Here is a 22,248-nt window from a genome sequence, read left to right as displayed (position 1 = left end):
CTTCAAGGGATATAATTCTGTCACTCTGGATCTACATAATATGATAATTGTATTTCTACACATTCCAATTATAACATGTTAAAAGAACTATTTTGCATTGCAAGGGAGTTTGACAGCTTTGTTAATTTCTTTGTTATTAGAATTATTTTGCATCAAAAAATAAGGTAGCTTTATTATTTTTAAGTGAAACACAAGTATCCCAGCCCCTGAATTTGGCCTGAAATAACTACAGCTGTTTCAGTTATGGCACCCAAGGTGCCATACTTTTCACAAGTATTCTGCTCAACCTTTTTCTATACTAGTATTCATATTCCCTTAAGGTGGAATAATACATAATCACAAAATGACTGACCGCTGATCGAAACATTTCGTTTATTAAAAGGAATTTATGGACTGCAACATGTAACTTACTTCATAGCAGAGTGTATAAAGTGTCAGACTTGTGATCTGTACATTCCGAGTTTGAAACCTGCGAGGGCTTTTGTTGTTACTTACTGAAATAATTATTTTAGATATTCATTTTTTATTCCCGAACTGCAAATTTTTCACTTATTTGACACATGTAGTTTATTTATCACTATATCTTTCATTATCAAATAATGTCCTGTAAATTTGAGTGGCTTTTACCATTTGTTTTATTCCACCTTAACTTGTATATTCTTCAAAACCATTCAGATTGTTGCTTTTAATTATTCCATCTGATGGCATTTACAACTATTATTGCTGTAGTACTTCAAACAACTGGTCCCATTTTGATGCTGTAGTGAACTATTATTCTTTCAAGTTTTTCATTCAATTAGTTACATGCAATACTACCAGCGTTTCTGATTTTGGGACATCTCCTTTAACTTTCCTCTTTTCATGAACTTGACATGCAGTCATGTTAAGCTTAAGTATACAAGATTTCTTTTCCATAGCAAAGCATCAACAAGAAATGAAAGGTATTTAACTTTCACCAGAACAAGTTGGCCCAAGTAAGGAAGCATATGCGCGACAGTTGGTTTCCAATACTAGTAATATTTCTGAGCCAATTCTGAAGTCTGATCTTTACCTCCCATACACAGAAACTTCAAGTACAACAGTTAGATATCCATATTTATTTTAACACTTTACGTCTCTAAGATACTTCTACATTCAAAACAGCAACCCATTTAAATCTTTGTTGTCACTTGAATAAGAAAGTTGGTTTTTAAAATTTATTTATGATAAATGGACATGAATAATAATAAAACTCGACAAAAACACTGACACTGTACTATTAAAATAAAAAGAAATGGGATTTGATGAGGTGAAAGATGAGGATAAAAATGTCTGCTAAGTTATATTAAGTCATAGTCTCTCTATATATCAACTTTTGCACAACATTTAGGTAGAGTCTTTTGTTCAGCTCCAAGAATTTTCTCACATGAACACTTTAAGCTGTTTTCTGTGTGCCCTTCTTGCCGATGAGTGACTTGTGAATATGTGGAATGACACCTGGGAAAAAAAAGAAAAGGAAAATCAATGAAAATATTTTAATACCTTGCAAGGAACTTGAAGATATTCAAGTTTATATAGCCAAACTATGAATTCAAATAGAGTTCACAAAAAGTTGACAAATACATACCACCACCAGCAATTGTAGCTTTGATTAAGGAATCCAACTCTTCGTCTCCTCTAATGGCGAGCTGCAAGTGACGTGGTGTTATACGTTTGACTTTCAGATCCTTACTGGCGTTACCTGCCAACTCCAACACCTGAAGAAAATATGTATTTAATTAATACTCTAATAGAAAATTATTCAATACTATCACAAGTATTTTCTGTACTATAGCATCGCGGTAAATTCATTTCAGACTTGACCTACATGAAGTATAAACACATAGTTATAACACCATGTACTTCTTTCTTTTGTACCCATATGTGTCTACCCATATTTAACAATGAAAGTTACTTTTTGAAACGATTTGCTTTACATTGATCAAATCTTAACAACCAAAGACAACAACTTTTTTGATTAAACACATATATCAGAAAGAAAATCCACACGAAATCAACATATTAATTAAAAATCGCTTCAGGAGGAATGTATCAAGTTTAAGACCTGATATGATTAACACGACTTAGGTCTTTGAAATAGTTGGCGCTCAATGATAATAATACATCCGCCATCTTGGATTTTAACCGCGAAAAACTAAAAATGTAAACAAACACATAAAAGTCATATTTCTCGAAAAAACTGAATGGAACAGTTAACATTTCTAAGCGAATCTGCTAAATATATATCTCCTGCACCAGAAAAACTCCGAGGTATTCAAATCAAAAGCCTTATTCGAGAAAAAATGCGATTTGAAATGGGCCTACCCTGGTCCTTAGCATTACCAAATGGATTATATGTCTACAATTTTGAGGAACGACAAAGAAAAACAGTTTTTTTACGCTGTATACTTACTTCAGCTGTGAGGTACTCGAGAATAGCAGCACTGTACACTGCTGCGGTGGCTCCCACTCGTCCGTGGCTTGTTGTTCTGTTCTTCAGATGTCTGTGGATACGTCCCACAGGAAACTACAGAAGGCATCAAATATTTAAACGTTAGAGCAAGAAAAAATGCTGCATATAATGGATAGCAATGTTATTAGTAATTTTCGCCATAATTTACTACATGCTAACCTGCAGTCCAGCCCTGGCCGATCGAGAAACTGCCTTGGCCTTTGCCTTTCCGGAATCTTTACCTGCTTTACCTCCTGCCTTTAAAAATAAACACAAGGGTGTAAATATTTAGGACAGAAATTATATTTTTAAGTGCCGTTATTGATATTGAATGTATATTGATGCATAAAATCATTCGATGGCTTGTCATTTTAGTGATATTAACAGATTTCTTACCATCTTTGCTGCCTGATGAAATCAATCTCAAACCGACGCTAACGAAGGCCGCCGAAGTATATGCCAGTTCAAGGTCACGTGATAAAATAGACCAATGGGTATACTGCAAATGAAAACAAAGGAGAATTTATGTTTGAAATGCTTGGCTTTGGGTTATAATCGAATTATTCACTCAAGTTTGACACATTTAACTATATATAACGAGTTTTACTCTCCAATTACCATAGAGAAGAATGCCACGGAATATGAAATTTTATTTTCCATTGTTAAGGGAAATAACTTTTGTGGACTTCATTTCATAACCATCCAAAGATGGGCATTAATATTTAAATCCACAGTAAACATGTGATTGATAAAATATTCATTAATTTTTCAATTTTGTATTATTATAACTTTTCCATATTTAAAAAAAATTAACAAATGATAATGATGACCACTTGCAATTATTATTTATGTAACGTACGATAAAATTATTTATAAATTTGATTTTTTTTGGTGGTTAGATTGAATTTCAATATCTATCATTACTATTATTGATTAAACACAATCAAACTTCCTTTTAAAAAGCTATAATTTTGAAATATTTTATGTACTCCTCCTGGTTTAAAAAAAAGATAAAAACAGAAAATTACCAACACCCCCCCCCCCCCCCCATAAAAAGGAAAAAAAAAACTTTGAAAAACTGTTATATAAAGTTAACGTTAACAATTGTTTGGGGAGACTCAGGTTCAATATTTATGATCTATATATATTATTAACAGGTAAAAAGAGTTTTATATATTAAAAAAATTACCAAGATATATTTTCTTGTCGATACTGGAATGATATACTGGATTTCTTCTTTAAAAAATATTTCAAAGAAACACGCAGTGTCGTTTTATTTATACATACTAATTTCTAGAAATTACAATTTAAAAATCTATCTGGAGGGCCTTTTAATAAGTAGTAATAAATTAAACAGGAAATTCAAGACCGAGTACAACACCCGGATTGACTAAGGCTTTTAGTTGGCACCCCGGGGTAAACAGAGTCCACACCTGCCGCGTCTGACATGCAATCATAAATATACCCCCTCCCCCCACTGATGATTTGCCAGCGTCACTCAATTACCCACACCATTCATGCGTAAAATGTATTGACGGACACGCACCCTAATTCCTCATGCCGGGCATATATGTATACACGATGCAACATGTACTGACATTTCTTGGCTTAGAAATTTACAATTTTTGTATCATCAACTGCATGTTCATTTTGGCAATATATATATATATATATATATATATATATATATATATATATATATATATATATATATATATATATATATATTTAATTGTATATTGATATCATAAACAACATCTAATTTTTGTGTATTCTTAACGTGTTTTCTCTGTATTAGTGATATACAAAGATTTATATCATAGATACATGTTACCTTCTCCCCTCTCGATCAATAAATAAGCAAAATAAATTGGGAATATGTCTTACGGTAAATTAATTATCACACAAAAATTTTGTTGTAAATTTTGTACTGACTAGTACTCCAATCCACATACAATTCAAAGTTTACTGTAGAGAGATACAAATCATATTGTCTGAAATTTATCAATTCAAACTTTAAAATAAAATTGAGTTATAAATTAAGTTTAAATTATTTAGCATATTATTCTAAAATACATGCAATGCACTCGATTCTTTTATTTGTTTTGGTGTTTTATTTTTTTAAATTCAAGTTCATAACACTATTCTTACTCAATGTTGAGATCACCTCAAAATTCTAATATGTCAACAAAAATGTTTACTACCGTGGCGATAGATTTACATACACTGGCAGTTTCAAATTACTTATTAGGCCTGTATGTAGCTGCATGTTATTGATTGGAGTCGGATTATAATAAAGTCCACAGAATCTAGGCAAGACGAGCCCTCATCTCGACGATGATGATGTGAAATACTGTACGACCCCCTGGTAACAAAGTCGGAATTTCTGTTTCATTTTGCAACTTACAGGTACTCCCTATCTTGATATATGAAACTTTATAAATTCATGTATTTTTTTTTAATCCAAGATAAAATAATCACATGGATGATATAAATCTTCATTTTTAAAATTTAAGCTTCGTCCCACATTTGAAAGCAAAAATATTGACACATCGTCTATTCTACATGTACTATCTATAGTCTAATCATTGAAAGCACAGGGTTACATAGAACATCTAGAATTAGGAATGAAACGCACTGTTAATGGATCTCATTCTCTACCCTGAACAATGAAATAACAATCTGTTACGATCAAAAAATAAATTCACAGACCCTACTGACCTCACAGTGGGGTCTGTGTGTGTGTGTGTGTGGGGGGGGGGGGGGGGGGGGTAGGTGGCAGACTTATCCAAAAAACTTGACAAGCCAAAAAAAAAGTGGGGGGGGGGGGAGGTTACTTTACAAAATCCTGATCCGTTGGGGGGTGGGGGGGGGGGGGGTGGCAAGTATACCTTTATCTTCCATTTCACTGTTTATTTCCCTATTTCAATTCAATTTTTTACATGGTCCCATTAAAGTGGAGGGGGGTGGGCAACTCCGGGTCAATTCAATTTTTTGTATGTAAAAAATTTTTGCTGCGCAAAAAGTGGGGGGGGGGGAAGGGGGGCGGGGCATGCCCCCTCCCCTGATGCTACGTGCCCGCATAAATTCTAACTGTATCTTTAATAGTATACTATTTAGCATGCAGTTCAAATCATCTTGTTTGGTTTGAATATTAATCGAAATAGTCTGTATAAGCCTAATCACATATTGATGAAAAACACAAGCACCATACTTTTAAGATGAAATTGTATAGTAAACAGAAATTAAAGAATTCAGACAATATAGATTCTAGGTCATCTAAGCGGAAAGTTACATCTCCGACTCGTTTGTAGCAGTCGTAAAAGATATGTATGTGAATTGTTCCCCGTTGTCCATGGAATATGTAAATGGGTGAATTTCTACTGATGATTTGTAAGTAAATATGACGCATGCCTGTCCATTCTATAGTAATCTTTGAATTGCCGTTATTACTGGACGCCGTGAGGAGGTCGATTATCTGACTGCATATGAAAGTTTGAAGTTGCCGTGCGTTTTTGCGGAGTTATTTTAAACATATTTAGATTAAAAACCCGAAGAACTGCGTGAAAGAAAGGCATATTAATTGATATTGAGGTTTCTATTTTCAAAGCATCAGTTAAAAAGCCATTAATGATACTAGATTAATATGAATAAAATAAAAATAAAAGTTGCGTAGTAATTAAGGGCGGGGTTCTCATATGTGGGTGAATGTAAAGCTCGGGACATGTATATCCCGCGTGTTCTCTAGCCCAAAATACCGTCACTACATATAACATGAGACAAATGCCTCATGGCGAATATGACCCCCCCCCCCAAATAAAAATAGAATTAAAGAAAAAAGTGGAGTGATGCATTTGGCCATCGTAAAATTGGACAATTTTTCATGGACAAATCTTAATTCCTGTTAAATTAAATGAATTTTTGCCTGAAAGTCCCCAAAGTCTCATTTTTTCACAATTACCCATGCTTAAGTCGATATCCTACCAATACCAGATCCTAAACCCTGCTGAATTATACACTACGTATACTACACGCTTTTTTTATTTGAATTTTCTGAGAATGTTTTTTGATACTTTTTATGATGTTTGAATAAAATATGCCATGACTCCTAGGTCTTATGACGATGTTGTCTCATTGACGCATACAATGTACCCCTTTAATTATTTTTACACTTAAAAGATGGTATAAGACTTTTGTTGATCATTTTTCTTTAGTTCTAGTTTATAAGGATTCTGAAATATTGCCTGATTCAGTAGAAAAGAGAGAATTAATTCACAAAAAGGATTGCAATAAACGAAGAAACACTTGCTAGGTAATGGCTAGAATTTAGCACAATCTAGGTCAAAGCATTTGGGAGCCTTAGGCGGCTCCCAGACTGAAAGTTTTGGCATTTTTTCCTCATAGGTAATATATAATTGCTATACACAAGTTACGGTTATGTAGCCGATATCTATTCCGTGTCTTCTTGTTTATTTTATAGACAAAAACATTCATGGCATTCATAATGTAACTTATTTTATGACATTTGTCTAAAATTGGTGTAATGAAATGGTGACAACGTACTTTATTATCGCTATTTTTAGCCGGGCTCTGCTGAAAGCAGCTGGCCTCAGGATCATGAAGCAATCTTAGACTTAAGTCAAAAATTGTATACTCTATAATGTCTCTAGATTGAAAACACTGACAAATTTGAAATGTTACTAAAATTGGCTTGATATAAATTTGTTAATTACAAATTTTGATCGTCATTTTATTATAAACAAAAATTTTACGGCTGACTGAAATTTTGTCTTAAGTCTGAAATTCCTTCATGATCCTGAGGCCTGTAGGCAGGCAAATCGCCAATGTTACTATAAATAGCACAACTTCAAAAGTAAACAAAATCAAAGTACTGAAAGTACTGTTAGACGGTGGTGTCGTTTGAAAGTGGCATATTACATGTAACAATGAGTGATGTATGATAATTATTTTTGTCGAAAACCGCGGCCAGTATCGCATACTTGCACTTATACTTAACGCTTACTCGCACAACTGGTCGTGAGTTTCCTACATGGATAATTATGTGGAAATCGTAGCTGTGATCTCAATCTACACTTTACAAATGCTGTGTCTCTTGGTCGTCATCTTTTGGGGAAAACCCAAAGATTTATCACAGTAGTCTTTGTCGTATGGAAGTTTGCATTTTGTATCAATATGTTTGTATCTATATCAGTTGACATTAAAACCCCGTTTGAATGACTCATTAAATATGTGGGTTGCCACCACATATTAAATGAATAAATCAAATCCAAAGAGATTTCATCATAGTTCGCCCAAATATTTGATTGTTTGAAGAAGGGGAATTTTGGTTTTTTCCCTTTTGACCTTTTGGTTGACCCCGCAAAGGGGAACAACTTTTGAAAAGTGTGGATTGGACTATTGTGCTTTAAATATATTGTAGATTTCTCAAGTAACGAGAACAAATAAAGCTTTGGCATGATAAAATACTTATTTTTTACTAACTATTTGGGCATACATATAGTATTTTAATTGTCCCTCTCGACAGCATTTTCCCTCAATTTCTTCACGGGGAAAAAGTTGCAGTCTTGTGGACCATCACATTTGATTTTTTTCCTCATAGTCAGTTAATACACTTAGGTGTAAAGAAAACGGAATGGGTTTACAAGAACCTGTTTGATAAAACTGGTATTGCTTTTGGAATGCACGTCATCATGAAACAGAAGAGTAAATCAATATAATTTTATCTTCGACTTTAGTGGATTATTTCCATTTGCTCACAACGAAAGTGAATGAAAATTTTAAAAAATATCATACAACGTTCAGTCGCGGCAGTTTCATTTATAAACATTAAAATTGTTCTATTGTATTTAGAAATAGATTTATTCAAATCATTTGAATGAATTCGGGAAAGTCACATGCTATATTTTATCGCTTCTCGGTACACTTTAACACGCATAAATTACTTGCTACATTAAACTTTTCTAGTAAACTTACAACAAATATTGATTAATTATACAAAATAAGTTTTTAAAAACACCAAACAAACAAAATTCAAGTTGAACGCACGTTTTTCTGACCATACAGCTGTGTATATAAAGAAGATGGGGGAATAAGATGGTGCAACTGCCCATTTGGTTTAGTCGTAGAATACAATTTCAAAAGCATTTTTTCAATGAAATATATTTGATATGTTATTATACAAGTTTACAAAATGGTAATTTCTAACTTTATTCAGTTTGAAATATTTCAAAAAGATAAGAAAAAATTAATAAATCTTTAAGTTTTGGTGGTATCGAACCCACAACCGAAAACCCCAAATTCTTTAAAGTTTCCTTATGGCTGATGCTCTAACCACTGAGCCATTTCATTCACAACAAAGTGTGTTGTGTACATGCTATATGAGACTATGACCACGAATTTATGGACTTGTATTATATTTCTAAAACGTTCAAATGTTGAGCTACAAAATGACATTTTTGAACTGTAGTAAGTCATCTCTCCACATTTTTGTCAAGTAAAATCGGTTTAAAATCCATTAAACCACATTGAGACTGTAAAAAAAAAAATATTGAGCTCAGACCCACTCTATGTAAGAAAATGCATTGAAGTTATAAAAATTACACTATTAGGAGGTTTTGACACTCATACGCCAGTTTAAATCAATATATTGCAAGTATTTAAAATATTTAAAGATTACAACCCGATGTTACGTTGAATATACATTGTTTTTAATTATTTTTTTTAAAAAAGTATCAGATTTAACGATATTTTTAATTTTGCCGTATCTAGTCATTCCTCATATGGGCATTGTACACGCCTTATTCACCCATTCTCTTTAAATTTATTCTTTGCATGTACTGGACATTAGATCTGGGGTTCGCAAATCCCGGCAATATTTTCGGGAAGCTATAGTTCTGTAGCTCAGCAGAATTCTACAGTCATCTATGAAGCACTTTTTTTGCCTTCATGTTTCATTATTTATCGCAAATAAAGCATGGATGTATACGCTACGGCCGATGTAGCATTGCGTAAAGTGATGACACTTTCTAACCGGTGTGTATTTCAATTGCGAGTCGCAACAAACTGGCGCATTTATATAGGCCCGCCTATTTGTAAATGCATGTTGAAAAAATAATGCTAACACTTGGAAACAAATGTCGAAGAAAGTTCATTATAGAGTTGTACTCGCGAGTTAAAAATTATTTGAGAACAAACGGGGCGATGTTTACGTACAAATGTAAATAATGTTATCTGTTAGTGAAAAAAAATGCCCCTAAACCAAAGAAAAGATTCTCTAATACATTTAGCAGGGACGGGCGCATATGAATTAAAGTCACTATTTGTACTTCGCTCATCGAATTGCGTTATTCAGTTCATTGTGAAAAAATTCGACAGAAACTGTTTAGTTAACAAAATTATTATGTCTTACATTACCGTTCACAATGTACCATAAATGTATATGGAATATCGCATGTTTTTTCTCACAAAAAGTTAGCGTTTGCTGCAAATTAGAGATACACGAGCTGACACGCCGTGAAATCCATAAGACGCATAATGTAAAAAAAAATCTGAACTAAAAATCTTTGAAACATCGTAAAATGTAGTTTATATATATTTAAAATGGCGACTCGATTTGCACGTGAATTTTACAATCCGACGTCGATTAGCGTGTTTGAGAGAAAGTAAGCAGCAAGTAAAGCGTCAACATCTGCAGTAAATATTGTTTGATGAATATCGAGGTGCCTGTAATAAAATTAATGTTTCTACAGACTGTGTGAGGTACAAAATAAGGTACATTGTAAATCACAGGTCAGTCGAAAATTAAACACATTTATGTTACGTAAATTTAAAGTTTTTGTGTGTTTGAAAAAACACATGCACACTTGTAGAAGAAACTGTGCCATTGACGGTTGAAGTTCAATAAAATGTAATTTATGTAATATTCATTGTCAGTATCTGTTGTGAATTCTTTGGAATAAGCTACAACAACAAAAATATACTGCTCAACTAAAACTAATGCGTTGAAAATGGCTGAATTTATCGATGAAGCATAATTGCTGAAATATGAAATGGCAAACCAGTTTAAATAGTGTACATGTGTTTCTGACAATTATTTATATCATAAAAAAAAACAAGAAGCAATTATTGTGACCAATTGTGACCAATTATCGCAGTGATATAGTTTATGCAGTCCTGATACAGAGTTAAACGTCAAAACTGGCAGTTGGTTCTTAAATTATTAATACCGCGTAAACAGACAGGGTAACGGAAAACACAATTTCATACATTATTTAAATATATTTACATTTTCCAATGTCTTTGCCTGTGATAACACTACGTATCGATTTTGTACTATATAACCCATAATACAAATGACGCCAAATCGAGGCGCCAGCAGAGTTTGCTTATTAATATTTAAATATATAATCGTACGATGGCTTAAAATTATATAAATATAAATAATAAGGAATCATTCTTTGAATATTATGAGATGATATTTTCGGTCGGGGTGTGATCAAATCTATCATAAAGCCCTTCGGGCTTTATTGGATTTGGTCACACCCCGACCGAAATTATCACCTCATAATACTCAAAGAATGATTCCTTATTCCTTATGTATGTACAAAATAATTAGCAGCTATAATGCTAAAATATCTGATAAGATTAAAATTAGTTCTCATACTGAAATCGACACGTAGATAAAACATTGTCTGTATAACACTGCATACATGTACCTAACAGAGTTATCGTTCGTTATCCGCTAGGGTCCCTGTGAGAAATACTCTTCCGGTCAGGACAGTAGCAATAGACCGTGGCTATTTATAGCCACCGTCTAAAAACTAAACAGCTTCAAAGTAAAAGCTTCCGCTTTTCCAAATAGTTACACAAAGAGTCACGTTTTGTCAAAAGTGTTGGCATTTTGTTTTTTTAATTTCGAGAGAATTGTCGATCTTTTTAAGTTTTCTTATTATTAACGTGTTTTGAAAACAAGACTATGTATTTTGGACACATACAATGCGCATGAATTTCAGTGAACTACTTTTCTGCGCGTTGAAGAAATGGGGATTGAATATATAATAACGCTTTTTGCAAAATTCAAGGAAGCAACTGTTGAACTTTTTTCTACTAGACAGACATATTTTTGTTTATAGCCGCTTACAAAATTTGGTCGCTCTCTGACGCTTTGTCGACATTAAAAGCAAAAGAGAGAGAGAGAGAGAGAGAGAGAGAGAGAGAGAGAGAGAGAGAGAGAGAGAGAGAGAGAGATTTCAGTCTTTACTACACAATATGCATAAAGACACACCAAAAGAGCCCGGCTTTCAGTACTTCAGTACTTGATTTTCATTTTGGTATTAACTTGGAATCATCCGAAACATGAAACATCATTGTATAAACAATTTCAAATCTAAACCTGGTAGCTGTGACATTATGAACAAAATGACAGCCTAAAGGACAATCCAAATATTCATTTCTGCCAAGTTCACTTACTAGTATCTCACTAAGCTTCCACTTCGACATATTTGTCTACAGTCAAATAAATTGCATTGCATCAACATATTAAAAAAATCGCCCAACTTTGGATCCACATTTTGCCGAGAGTTATGTTTTCCAATCACTTTAGGTTTATCATCACTGGGTTTGGGAGAAAAAACCCACAACTAAGTCCAAATATTTGGAAATATTTTCTTCATCTTTGTAATTGATCAGCTATAGATTTTTAGCCGGGCTGTAAGCAGGCAAATCGTCAATGTTACTATAAATAGCACAACTTCAAAAGTAAACAAAAAACCAATCAGCGTCAAAGTAAAAGCTTCCTCTATACCAAATAGTTACACAAAGAGCAAAGTTTTGTCAAAAGTGTTGGCATTTTGTTTCTTGTTTTTAATTTCGAGAGAATTGTCTATCTTATTTAGTTTTCTTATTAATAACGTGTTTTAAAAACAAGACTATGCATTTTTGGCACACAGAATGTGCATGAATTTCCATGAACTACTTTGCTGCGCGTTAAAGAAATGGGGATTGAATATATAATGCCTGTTGGCAAGTTGTTGCAAAATTCAAGTCAGCAAGTGTTGAGTCTTTACTACACAATATGCATAAAGACACAACAAAAGAGCCCGGCTTTCAGTATTTCAGTACTTTGAATTGTTTTCTTCTAGACAGACATATTTTTGTTTATAGCCGCTTACAAAATTTGGTCGCTCTTTGACGCTTTGCCGACATTAAAAGCATGAGAGAGAGAGAAAGAGAGAGAGAGAGAGGGAGAGAGAGAGATTTATTTTCAGTCTTTACTACACAATATGCATAAAGACACAACAAAAGAGCCTGGCTTTCAGTACTTCAGTACTTTGATTATTTTCCGTGTTTCCGTATAATAAGATAGGTTTACTATATATGGTTATCTATACTTAATCATGTTTAATTCGACTATGTTGAGAGAGAGTGATTATGGAGAGAATTCTCTATACAGCAACTAGAATATCGATAGCAAGTGTTTTAGTCGACGCCATGCAATTGTTTTCTTGCCCTACATCAACCAAAAAATATTCGGCTATTTCCCCAGAAGTGTAGGCTTCCCAGCCCACAAATGAGTTTAAAAAAAATATTACTCACATTTTGTCTGTCGTCAGTCAAAAAAATGTCTGTCTGTACATTTGGTCTTCTGTAGACTTTAAACATTTTGAATTCTGCAAACTATTTCAACACATATTTTATGTTGTCAGATTGCTGTGACTTGAAATTAATCTATGCTTCATTTTATAACGTTGGAATTTCTGTGACAGCGAGAAAAAATACAATTTTTTGATAACGGGTTTATTTGCACTAAACAATACAATAATTATTAAGTATAGTAGGGTAGGATCTCCGTTAAATATGATTATTTGTGGTGTTGCCACTCCACCAATAAGTGTTGCAACAACTAGCCTATTGTGTTCGTCGAGATAGTTAAAATAGTGGTTTTTAAAATGTTGACAATTAAAACAAAACATTTGGCTCCCTTAGTTGTAATGATGAAACCAAATTTACACCAAAAAGTCATTATTTGATCGATTTACGAGTAAAAAAAGAATACAATATATAATTATGTATTTTTCATTGATTTTTTCGAAGAAATTGAACTCCTTTACATCTTCTTAACGTTCACAACATCATCATTAACAAACAACTAACAAATCAATAAACAAACAAGTAAACCAAACAGTTCAAATAATAATCTTTTAATTATTGGATTTTTAAAGAGACATGTATAATAATAGTTTTTAACATTCGAAGAAATGCAAAAATCGAAAAAAGGAAGTTAGATTTAAACATGTATTTTATATTTTATACCATGCAAATTAAAAAACTGAACAAGATATAAAGAAAAATAATTCAAAGTTGTTGAATGTGTAATTAAACTTTCCATCCTTTAAAACTTGACCATTCCTGATACAGAAAATTTGCTGTGGTCGTTCGAAGATTCACTTTATCTCCAGCTTTTAAGACCAAAGGTACTGTGTTTGCGCAGTTTCCAAACCCCGGGCTACCTTCATTGTTGCAATTACCCAATCCTTTCCGTTTCGCGTTGATCAAGATTTCTGCGTCAAATATACTTTTAGGATTAACTAAGCTAGTCCAGGTAAAAATATACAGCCCGGCAGATGGCGCTGTGAAGATTCCGCTGTGAGGATTGTATGCGTTTCCGTAGTTGAAAAATACTTTGTCATAAACAACATTGACGGGTGTATTTCTGTGCAAGGTCAGATGTTTTGATATGTATGCATTGAAAGCAATGATAGGTTTATCTAAAAGAAAACAAAATAATGAAGTAGCGTGCCGCCAAAGTACAAATACGTCCCAAATATTGTATATCATATTCATTAAAAGAAATAATGGTATCGCAGAACAATTACTAGTAATAGGATGAAAAATGGAAAATATGTACATGCATATGTACATATGTACATGCATGTACATAGAAACCATGAATATAAAACTACCTTGTATATCATTGTCAATGTTTCTGACACAGCGGTAACTAATTTCCAAATATTTGGAAATATTTGCGCAAGGGTTTCCGAAGTGTTTGCTTGTGGCATGTAGATGACAAGTTGCATAACCGTTGCAATTCCACCTGACCCTGATTTCCGATGATTTTGATCGACAAGTGAGTGTATCCGTTTTACCACCTGGACACACCTGGTCATCTGTACGTCCGTAGTTGGCCGACACTATTTTGATTTTCAATCCATTCTTACAGCGTATCATACCTCTTTGGTCAGCACATAGAGCAACGGTTTGATCTAAGAATATGAAGAAAAATTGGAAAAAAATCAACATTGAGATGGTTTTAGTATTATATTTCTAAGATACTTACTTACCAGTTGCATTTGTCTTTTGAAAAAATATTGCCAAGAATAGAAGGACCAGTCTGAGAAGCGTAGACATCTTTTGTCTCTAAAAATTGTATATTATTTAAAAATAATTTTGTGAGGAAAAAAGAAGAGAGAGAAAAAGAGAGAGAGAGAGAGAGAGAGAGAGAGAGAGAGAGAGGACGCACACCCAGTATACTTGTAACTTTCAGTCTGATGGATATCTTGATATTTCTGAATTTTATAATTGGACGTATTACTGCCCACTTTTAATCAATATGAGTGTTGTGTTGCAAAACAATGCTGATATATTTGGTTTTAATAGTAATATAGCACGCGATTTACACATTTTCTTGCTGTAGCAGGTTGACTGAAAAAAAACCAACGACAAAAACTACCTATAACATTGATGAGACTAAGTGCGCAGTATCAACGGAACTTAATTTTTCAGTATATGAAACATTGTCTCTTGGGTTAACTACACACCTGAAGTAAGGAAAGTGGAATAGGAATTGAATAATTAACTTATTATACTTAGTAATGTCTAGGGTTCTTTAAAAACATGTACAGGGTTTGCTAAATCAACGCATTAAGTATGAGTATATATAGCTCTAACGCTGTATGCATGAAACAATTGTCCTTTACATCACGCCTTTGAATCAAAGTACTGAAGTTCTGAGGGGAGTTGATTTTATCGATTATCATTTATTTTAAAATCAACTTATCTTGCATGGCAATTACTAGTTTCTAGTCTGTATTTGAATAACGCACTTTTTTATTATATGAATTTTTAGACTTTCCCGACAAGAATGTCGAGAAACCCCATATGAATCATGTTGTGTAATATTTAAAGATAGATTTCAAACTATGTATTAGTAATCGAAACAATTCTAAAAATCGTATGGATCCAAGCACTATTGATATCGAACTCTAGTCTCGTTTAACCAGACACTCCGTTAATGTCCGACAAGGAAGAAAGCCTCTCTGCTTGTCGGAGATTTACGGAGACAGCCGAGCTTCTGGCTGAACGAGACTTTATTACACTCTGGCGTAGGAACACATGAGCCTACAAAAATATCTAAATTGTTGTATTTTCAAAGTGTTTATAGATAAGTTTCCTTGAAAAACAATGCTTCAGCATACATTACATCAAATTTTTTTTATTTTTTGAAGAACTACATGTAAGTCTTGTCAGCGGTGATGATTTGTGATTAGGCCCAAACACTGTTTCATTTTCGGTTTGCCAGAGTAACTGCATAGGAGAGTTGATTTAAATCAACTCCCAAAAATGAATGGAAAACATAAGCCCCAAATGATAAATGTTTGAAAACAAAATTTAGACCGAAGGACTAAAATTTTAAATTCTGTTTTTAGTAAATCTTCAGAAATCGCCAAAATATGCCAAAATAATATTTCTGCCCCCATATAAAATAAGATTAAACGATCGAAACAAAATAAAACAAGGTATACGGTATATGGCGCTTCTTTGATTTTACTTGAATATTATATGCATATGACTTTAAAAGGTACAAAGGTGCAATATCTTTAAACAGTGTACAATGGCAAATACAGAACGTAATTTTAGCCTTAAACAAATAGCAGGATACTTTTTGTATATATTAATAATTTTGGTTCATTTTCTATCTATTTCCATCACTCTGAATTATCTGAAATTTGAGATAAAATCAGCCAAATCTGACATGTAACTTTAAACCGTGACGCTACGCCTCCATAGTTATTGTCAATGTTTGATATTATGTATCTGGTACATGCGTAGTATGTATTGATCGGTGATGTATCTGATGCATCTGAAACACGTAGCAATGTACTTACATACCCAAGAAAAAGACGATGAAAAAAAAGTTTGGAAGAGGGAACATGTTGCCTCTCCTTAATTTCACATGCCCGTATAGGTATATCTTGTCTTAACAATTTGTGACATTATATAATCGGTTGTTTATTTGAGATATTCATGATTAATCATTGTGATGATAATCTGTAAAACTGTATAGGGATCAGTTTTAAGTGAATGCATACAAAAAGATACACATTTATATTGGTATGAGCATGTATTTTACAGAGATATGTTAAAATTGACAAAACAACTTTATCAAAGAATCACTTTTCACATTAATTGTTATTTAGCTTTGTAACCAAAACCAAAAAAAGGTGTGTTTTTAAACCTTAGATATATTCTATTACACCATTTTGAGAAAAAATAATCTTTCTTTAGTATTAATATTTTGATAATATAAGTATTCAATTGCTCAAAATATAAATGAAGCTCATTCATAAATTTTTATTATAAATCGTCACCATTTTAATAATAATAATAATAGTACATGTATATAAAAAAAACTAGGTCTTAAATATCAACACAGTTTATTCTCTTTAGTTTTGTTTACACAAATGAACATATTAAAGGGACATTGTCACGATTTTCGACAAATTCTATTTTTCTATGTTTTACTTATTTACAATGCCTTAGGAATGTACTTCTAATGATTAAATTTGAGAGCCATTCGTTAAGTTATAAGCAAGATACAGAGCTCACAATTCTTTATCATGTAAACAACGCTCGTGTCCTGTTTTTGTTTACATAGGTTTAATATACCAGTAAAAATCTTTTTCGAGCTGATTTATATAACTTCATTCTTTTAAAAGCATAAATAAACAGTTCCTAACGTTTAACACAAGCATTTTACGTCTAAAATTGGAATTTATACTTTAACATTCAAAATGTAAACAAATGCTTTCTTTACATAGCAAAGAAATGGAGGCTCTGTAACTCGCTTATAACTCAACGAAGAACACTCAAATTTTGGTTGCCTATTTAAAATGCATTACTGAAGCATTCTAAATATTAAAATCGAAAAAATATTTGTTGACTAAAATCGTGACCATGCCCCTTTAATTTTACATAGTTCTGGATATGTTAAATTGGTATGTTAAAAATATTAAAAATTTCTCAAAAATCAGGAAATCAGGCCAGGAAAATTTCACTTTGTCTGGAAGCACTTTTAGGTATTTCAGAATTAAAATCATATCATGAGTTTGCCAGTTAAGTTGAAGGTTTCCGTGAATATGTTTGTGTTATTGAAAATACATGTACCTAGTAGTACAGTGTAGGGCGAGGTCACTGGTAAGGACGAAAATTTGGAATTTAAATAAAAAGGGAAAGCTGTAGATCCTCTTCAAAAAGAATTATTTGACCAGAAAAGTTGAAACTTAAGTGATAATGTTCACAGGTAATGTAGATAGTTGAAGAATTAATCATATTAAGATCTCCAAGGTTGTGATTGAGTCACAATTGGAGATCAAATTATTTTAGAGGATCTTAGAGGATATCTTAAAAAGCTTTTAAAATATAGAAAAGTTGAAAATGAGTGAAAGCATCTTTACAGAAAGTTTACAAAAATAATCCTGATCCCTGCGGTTATAGGGGAACCACAATCGGGTATAAAATGTTCACATACTAGTAGGGGTTTGTACAAACTTGCAAGAAAAATTCTTCTGCTCCAGCCTCAATGTTACTATTACTATAAATGTTACTACAATTTTGCAATTACTATGTAAGCATCGTCATAAAGTGTTTCAACCCTCAACCTTATTCTGGGCCCTCTGAAAGATCATATATATGTAGGAATATATATATATATATATTTTTCAAGAAATGTAATGCCATGATGTGTGATGTAACTATGCAAGTACTGTATCCTGATATAGTGTACATTCAATAATATTCAAACTGTGACAAAAATGGCGTTGGCTCTAAGGAGGGTTTAAGAGCTCCATATATGAATGCAGTTAACAGTTTGGTTAACTTGTTCAAATCTTGACTCCCACAACTAGCACTTGAGTCTCCGGCGAGATAGAAGATCATTGAAGGATTGTTTGGGGAAAACGTTTTAAAAATAATATTCTTTTCAAAAATGCAAAGCTTAAGTTGTAACAGTATCAAATATGAATATGCATTGGCTATAGTTTTAATTCTAAACTCTTGAAACATTAACGACTGAAACAACTCAAGCCAAACAGGGTTCATTGATTCACATACAAATTTGTAGATAAACATTTGAATACTTTCTTTAACAAAACAAATCAAACTAACTCAATATCTTCATAAATACTATTATCAACAAAAGAAAGTTACATTTGATTGAAACTAACGCCAATACAACACATATGTAAAATATGACAATATTCGAGCATTGTTTACAAAACAAAGAATTATGAACTCTGTATCTTGCCTATAACTTGATATTTGACTTTCAAATTTTGACATAACATTATAAATTATATATATATCGGTATAAACATTGAAAATGGAAAAATACAATTTGAAAATTTTAAGTCAAATCGTGTGTAACAGATGATATAAGACTTTTTGTTGACCAGTTTTCTTTATTTCTAGTTATAAGGATTCTGAAATAAATATTGCCTGATTCAGTAGAAAAAGAGAAAATTAATTCACTAAAAGGATATATTGCAATAAACAAAGAAAAATTCCTAGGAAATGGCTAGAATTAAGCACAATCTACATGTAGGCCAAAGCTTCGGGAGCCTAAGGCAGCTCCAAGACTAAATGTTTTAGGATTTTTTTCCCCATAGGCAATATATAATTATTATATACAAGTTACGGTCATGTAGCCGATATCTATTCCGTGTCTTCTTGTTTATTTTATAGACTAAAACATTCATAGCATTCATAATGTAACTTATTTTAGGACATTTGTCTACAATTGGTGTAATGAAACGGTAACAACGTAGTTTTTTATCGCTATTTTTTTTTTCATTTTGGTATTAACTTGGAATCATCCGAAACATTAAAGTTAACATCATTGTACAAACAATTTCAAATCTAAACCTGGTAGCTGTGACATTATGATCAAAATGGCAAACTAAAGGACAGTCCAAATATTCATTTCTGCCAAGTTCACTTATCTCACTGAGCTTCCACTTCGACTTATTTGTTTACAATTAAATAAATTGCATTGCATCAACATATTTAAAAAAAATCGCACAATCTAAATCCACATTTTGCCGAAAGTTATGTTTTCCAATCACTTTAGGTTTATCATCACTGGGTTTTGGAGAAAAAAATCCACAACTAAGTCTAATTTCTTCATCTTTGTCATTGATTAGCTATAGATTTTTAGCCGGGCTCTGCTGAAAGCAGAGTCCTGGCTGTAAGGAGGCAAATCGCCAATGTTACTATAAATATCACAACTTTAAAAGTAATCAAAAAACCAATCAGCGTCAAAGTAAAAGCTTCCTCTACACCAAATAGTTACACAAAGAACCAAGTTTTGTCAAAAAGTGTTGGCATTTTGTTTCTTTTTTTTATTTCGAGAGAATTGTCTATCTTATTAAGTTTTCTTATTACATGTAATAACGTGTTTTAAAAACAAGACTATGCATTTTGGGCACATAGAATGCACATGAATTTCCATGAACTACTTTGCTGCGCGTTGAAGAAATGGGTATTGAATGTTGCAAAATTAAACTCAGCAACTGTTGATTTTTTTTCTACTAGACAGACATATTTTTGTTTATAGCCGCTTACAAAATTTGGTCGCTCTATGACGCTTTGCCGACATTAAAAGCATGAGAGAGAGAGAGAGAGAGAGAGAGAGAGAGAGAGAGAGAGAGAGAGAGATTTTCAGTCTTTACTACACAATATGCATAAAGACACAAAAAAAGAGACCGGCTTTCAGTACTTCAGTACTTTGATTATTTTCCGTTTAACAAGATATAGGTATACTTTATATGGTTATCTATACTAAATCATGTTTAATTCGACTATGTTGAGAGAGTGATTATTGAGAAAATTTTCTATACAGCAACTAGAATATCGATAGAAAGTGTTTTAGTTGACGCCATGCAATTGTTTTCTTGCCCTACATCAAACAAAAAATATTCCGCTTTTTCCCCAGAGGTGTAGGCTTCCCAGCCCACAAATGAGATAAGCAAGTTGCTGTGCTTTAAAAAAGGACTAAAATACATGGACCATTTGCATGTGTTTCCAACGAAAACGTGAAAGCCTTATCAGAGATTCCACCGACTCCAGCCCTATGCTTTTAACCACTTTTGTACGTTGTATTACGTATACATGTATGCATAGTCCTGACTTTTTATCACAGAATTTAAAGGATTCATACTTCTAAAATAATAATGATCTATCTATGAATGAAGTTTGCATGTATAGTATCAGGAATTCGGAGAATGCTACTATTTGCGCACACATTACGATTCGCACTACTTTGTTAACTATGCCGTGACAGCTTTGTTTAATTAAAAATTTCATATTTTGATGCATTTTTCTTGAGATTTAAACTTTTATACAGTGACATAATTATTCAATCATACTTAAATGCTTAAAAAATTTAATCGAGAAGTTCTCTAGCCTTGCCTACTATAAAAGTAAAGTTAAGTTACATGTGTATTCGGAAAACAACAAAACATTGCAAATTATGGTATTTGATGCATGTTGTAGTTTCGGCATAGCATTAACTTATTTCATATTACTGATAGTTCATATCACATGCCAATCATTTTTTTTAAAAGAAATACTTTGTTTCTGTACTGTTTTCCGACAACTTTACAATTACAGCGCCTTTGAACTTATGTGTGTATATGGCACGGAATCCCGATCCCGATCCTGATTCAGATAAACGTGTGCTAGCCTGGTTCCCTGAGCTACCCATTACGCACAGGAACCAGGCTAGCTCATACGCAGGCTGAATTTTCCCCATACCATCCGGTTTAACCTCGCTTATATATTTTCTGCGTGGACCTCAGGGTCCACGCAAAGAATATTACTCAGATTTTGTCTGACGTTAGTCAAAAAAATGTCTGTCTGTACATTTGGTCTTCTGTAGACTTTAAACATTTTGAATTCCGCAAACTATTTCAACACATATTTTATGTTGTCAGATTGCTGTGACTTAAAATAAATCTATGCTTCATTTTATAACGTGGGAATTTTCTGTGACAGCGAGAAAAAATACAATTTTTTGATAACGGGTTTATATTTGCACTAAACAATACAATTATTATTAAGTATAGTAGGGTAGGATCTCCGTTAAATATGATTATTTGTGGTGTTGCCACTCCACCAATAAGTGTTGCATCAACTAGGCTATTGTGTTCGGCGAGATAGTTCTAGTGGTTTTTAAAATGTTAACAATTAAAACCAAACATTTGGCTCCCTTAGTTGTAATGATGAAACCAAATTTACACGAAAAAGTCATTATTTGATCTCCTGAACGCTCACAACATTATCATTAACAAACAATCAACAATTCAATTAACAAACAAGCCAAGCAAACAGTTCAAATATTAATCTTTTAATTCTTGGATCTTTAAAGAAACATGTATAATAATACTTTTTAACAGTCGAAGAAACGCAAAAATCGAAAAAGT

At 32.7% G+C, this 22,248-nt stretch overlaps 2 protein-coding genes across 2 annotated transcripts; both read right to left on the bottom strand.

Moving 5' to 3' along the window:
• Nucleotides 1-1,082: 1,082 nt before the first annotated feature.
• Nucleotides 1,083-2,949, bottom strand: LOC128168188 (histone H2A.V). Its single transcript, XM_052834365.1, has 5 exons — nt 2,867-2,949; nt 2,651-2,728; nt 2,432-2,545; nt 1,607-1,736; nt 1,083-1,476 (listed from the first exon to the last, which is right to left on the bottom strand). The coding sequence occupies exons 1-5, from the start codon at nt 2,867-2,869 to the stop codon at nt 1,415-1,417; spliced, it is 387 nt and encodes a 128-aa protein (XP_052690325.1). The 5' UTR covers nt 2,870-2,949; the 3' UTR covers nt 1,083-1,414.
• A 10,741-nt stretch (nt 2,950-13,690) lies between these two features.
• LOC128167581 (uncharacterized) lies at nt 13,691-15,069 on the bottom strand. Its single transcript, XM_052833377.1, has 4 exons — nt 15,012-15,069; nt 14,833-14,908; nt 14,452-14,754; nt 13,691-14,256 (listed from the first exon to the last, which is right to left on the bottom strand). The coding sequence occupies exons 2-4, from the start codon at nt 14,897-14,899 to the stop codon at nt 13,865-13,867; spliced, it is 762 nt and encodes a 253-aa protein (XP_052689337.1). The 5' UTR covers nt 14,900-14,908; nt 15,012-15,069; the 3' UTR covers nt 13,691-13,864.
• Nucleotides 15,070-22,248: the final 7,179 nt, after the last annotated feature.

Source organism: Crassostrea angulata, chromosome 10, assembly GCF_025612915.1.
Source record: "Crassostrea angulata isolate pt1a10 chromosome 10, ASM2561291v2, whole genome shotgun sequence".
NCBI classification, from domain to species: Eukaryota; Metazoa; Mollusca; class Bivalvia; order Ostreida; family Ostreidae; genus Magallana; species Magallana angulata.
This window is presented reverse-complemented; position numbering and strand designations above follow the sequence as displayed.

Coding starts and splice junctions, on each gene's coding strand:
- LOC128168188 (XM_052834365.1), bottom strand. Junction 1,737..2,431: donor TCGAGTACCTCACAGCTGAA/GTAAGTATACAG, acceptor TATTTTCTTCAG/GTGTTGGAGTTGGCAGGTAA. Junction 1,477..1,606: donor AGCTACAATTGCTGGTGGTG/GTATGTATTTGT, acceptor TTTTTTTCCCAG/GTGTCATTCCACATATTCAC.
- LOC128167581 (XM_052833377.1), bottom strand. CDS start 14,899: ATGTCTACGCTTCTCAGACTGGTCCTTCTATTCTTGGCAATATTTTTT. Junction 14,755..14,832: donor TCAAAAGACAAATGCAACTG/GTAAGTAAGTAT, acceptor TCATATTCTTAG/ATCAAACCGTTGCTCTATGT. Junction 14,257..14,451: donor CATTGACAATGATATACAAG/GTAGTTTTATAT, acceptor GTTTTCTTTTAG/ATAAACCTATCATTGCTTTC.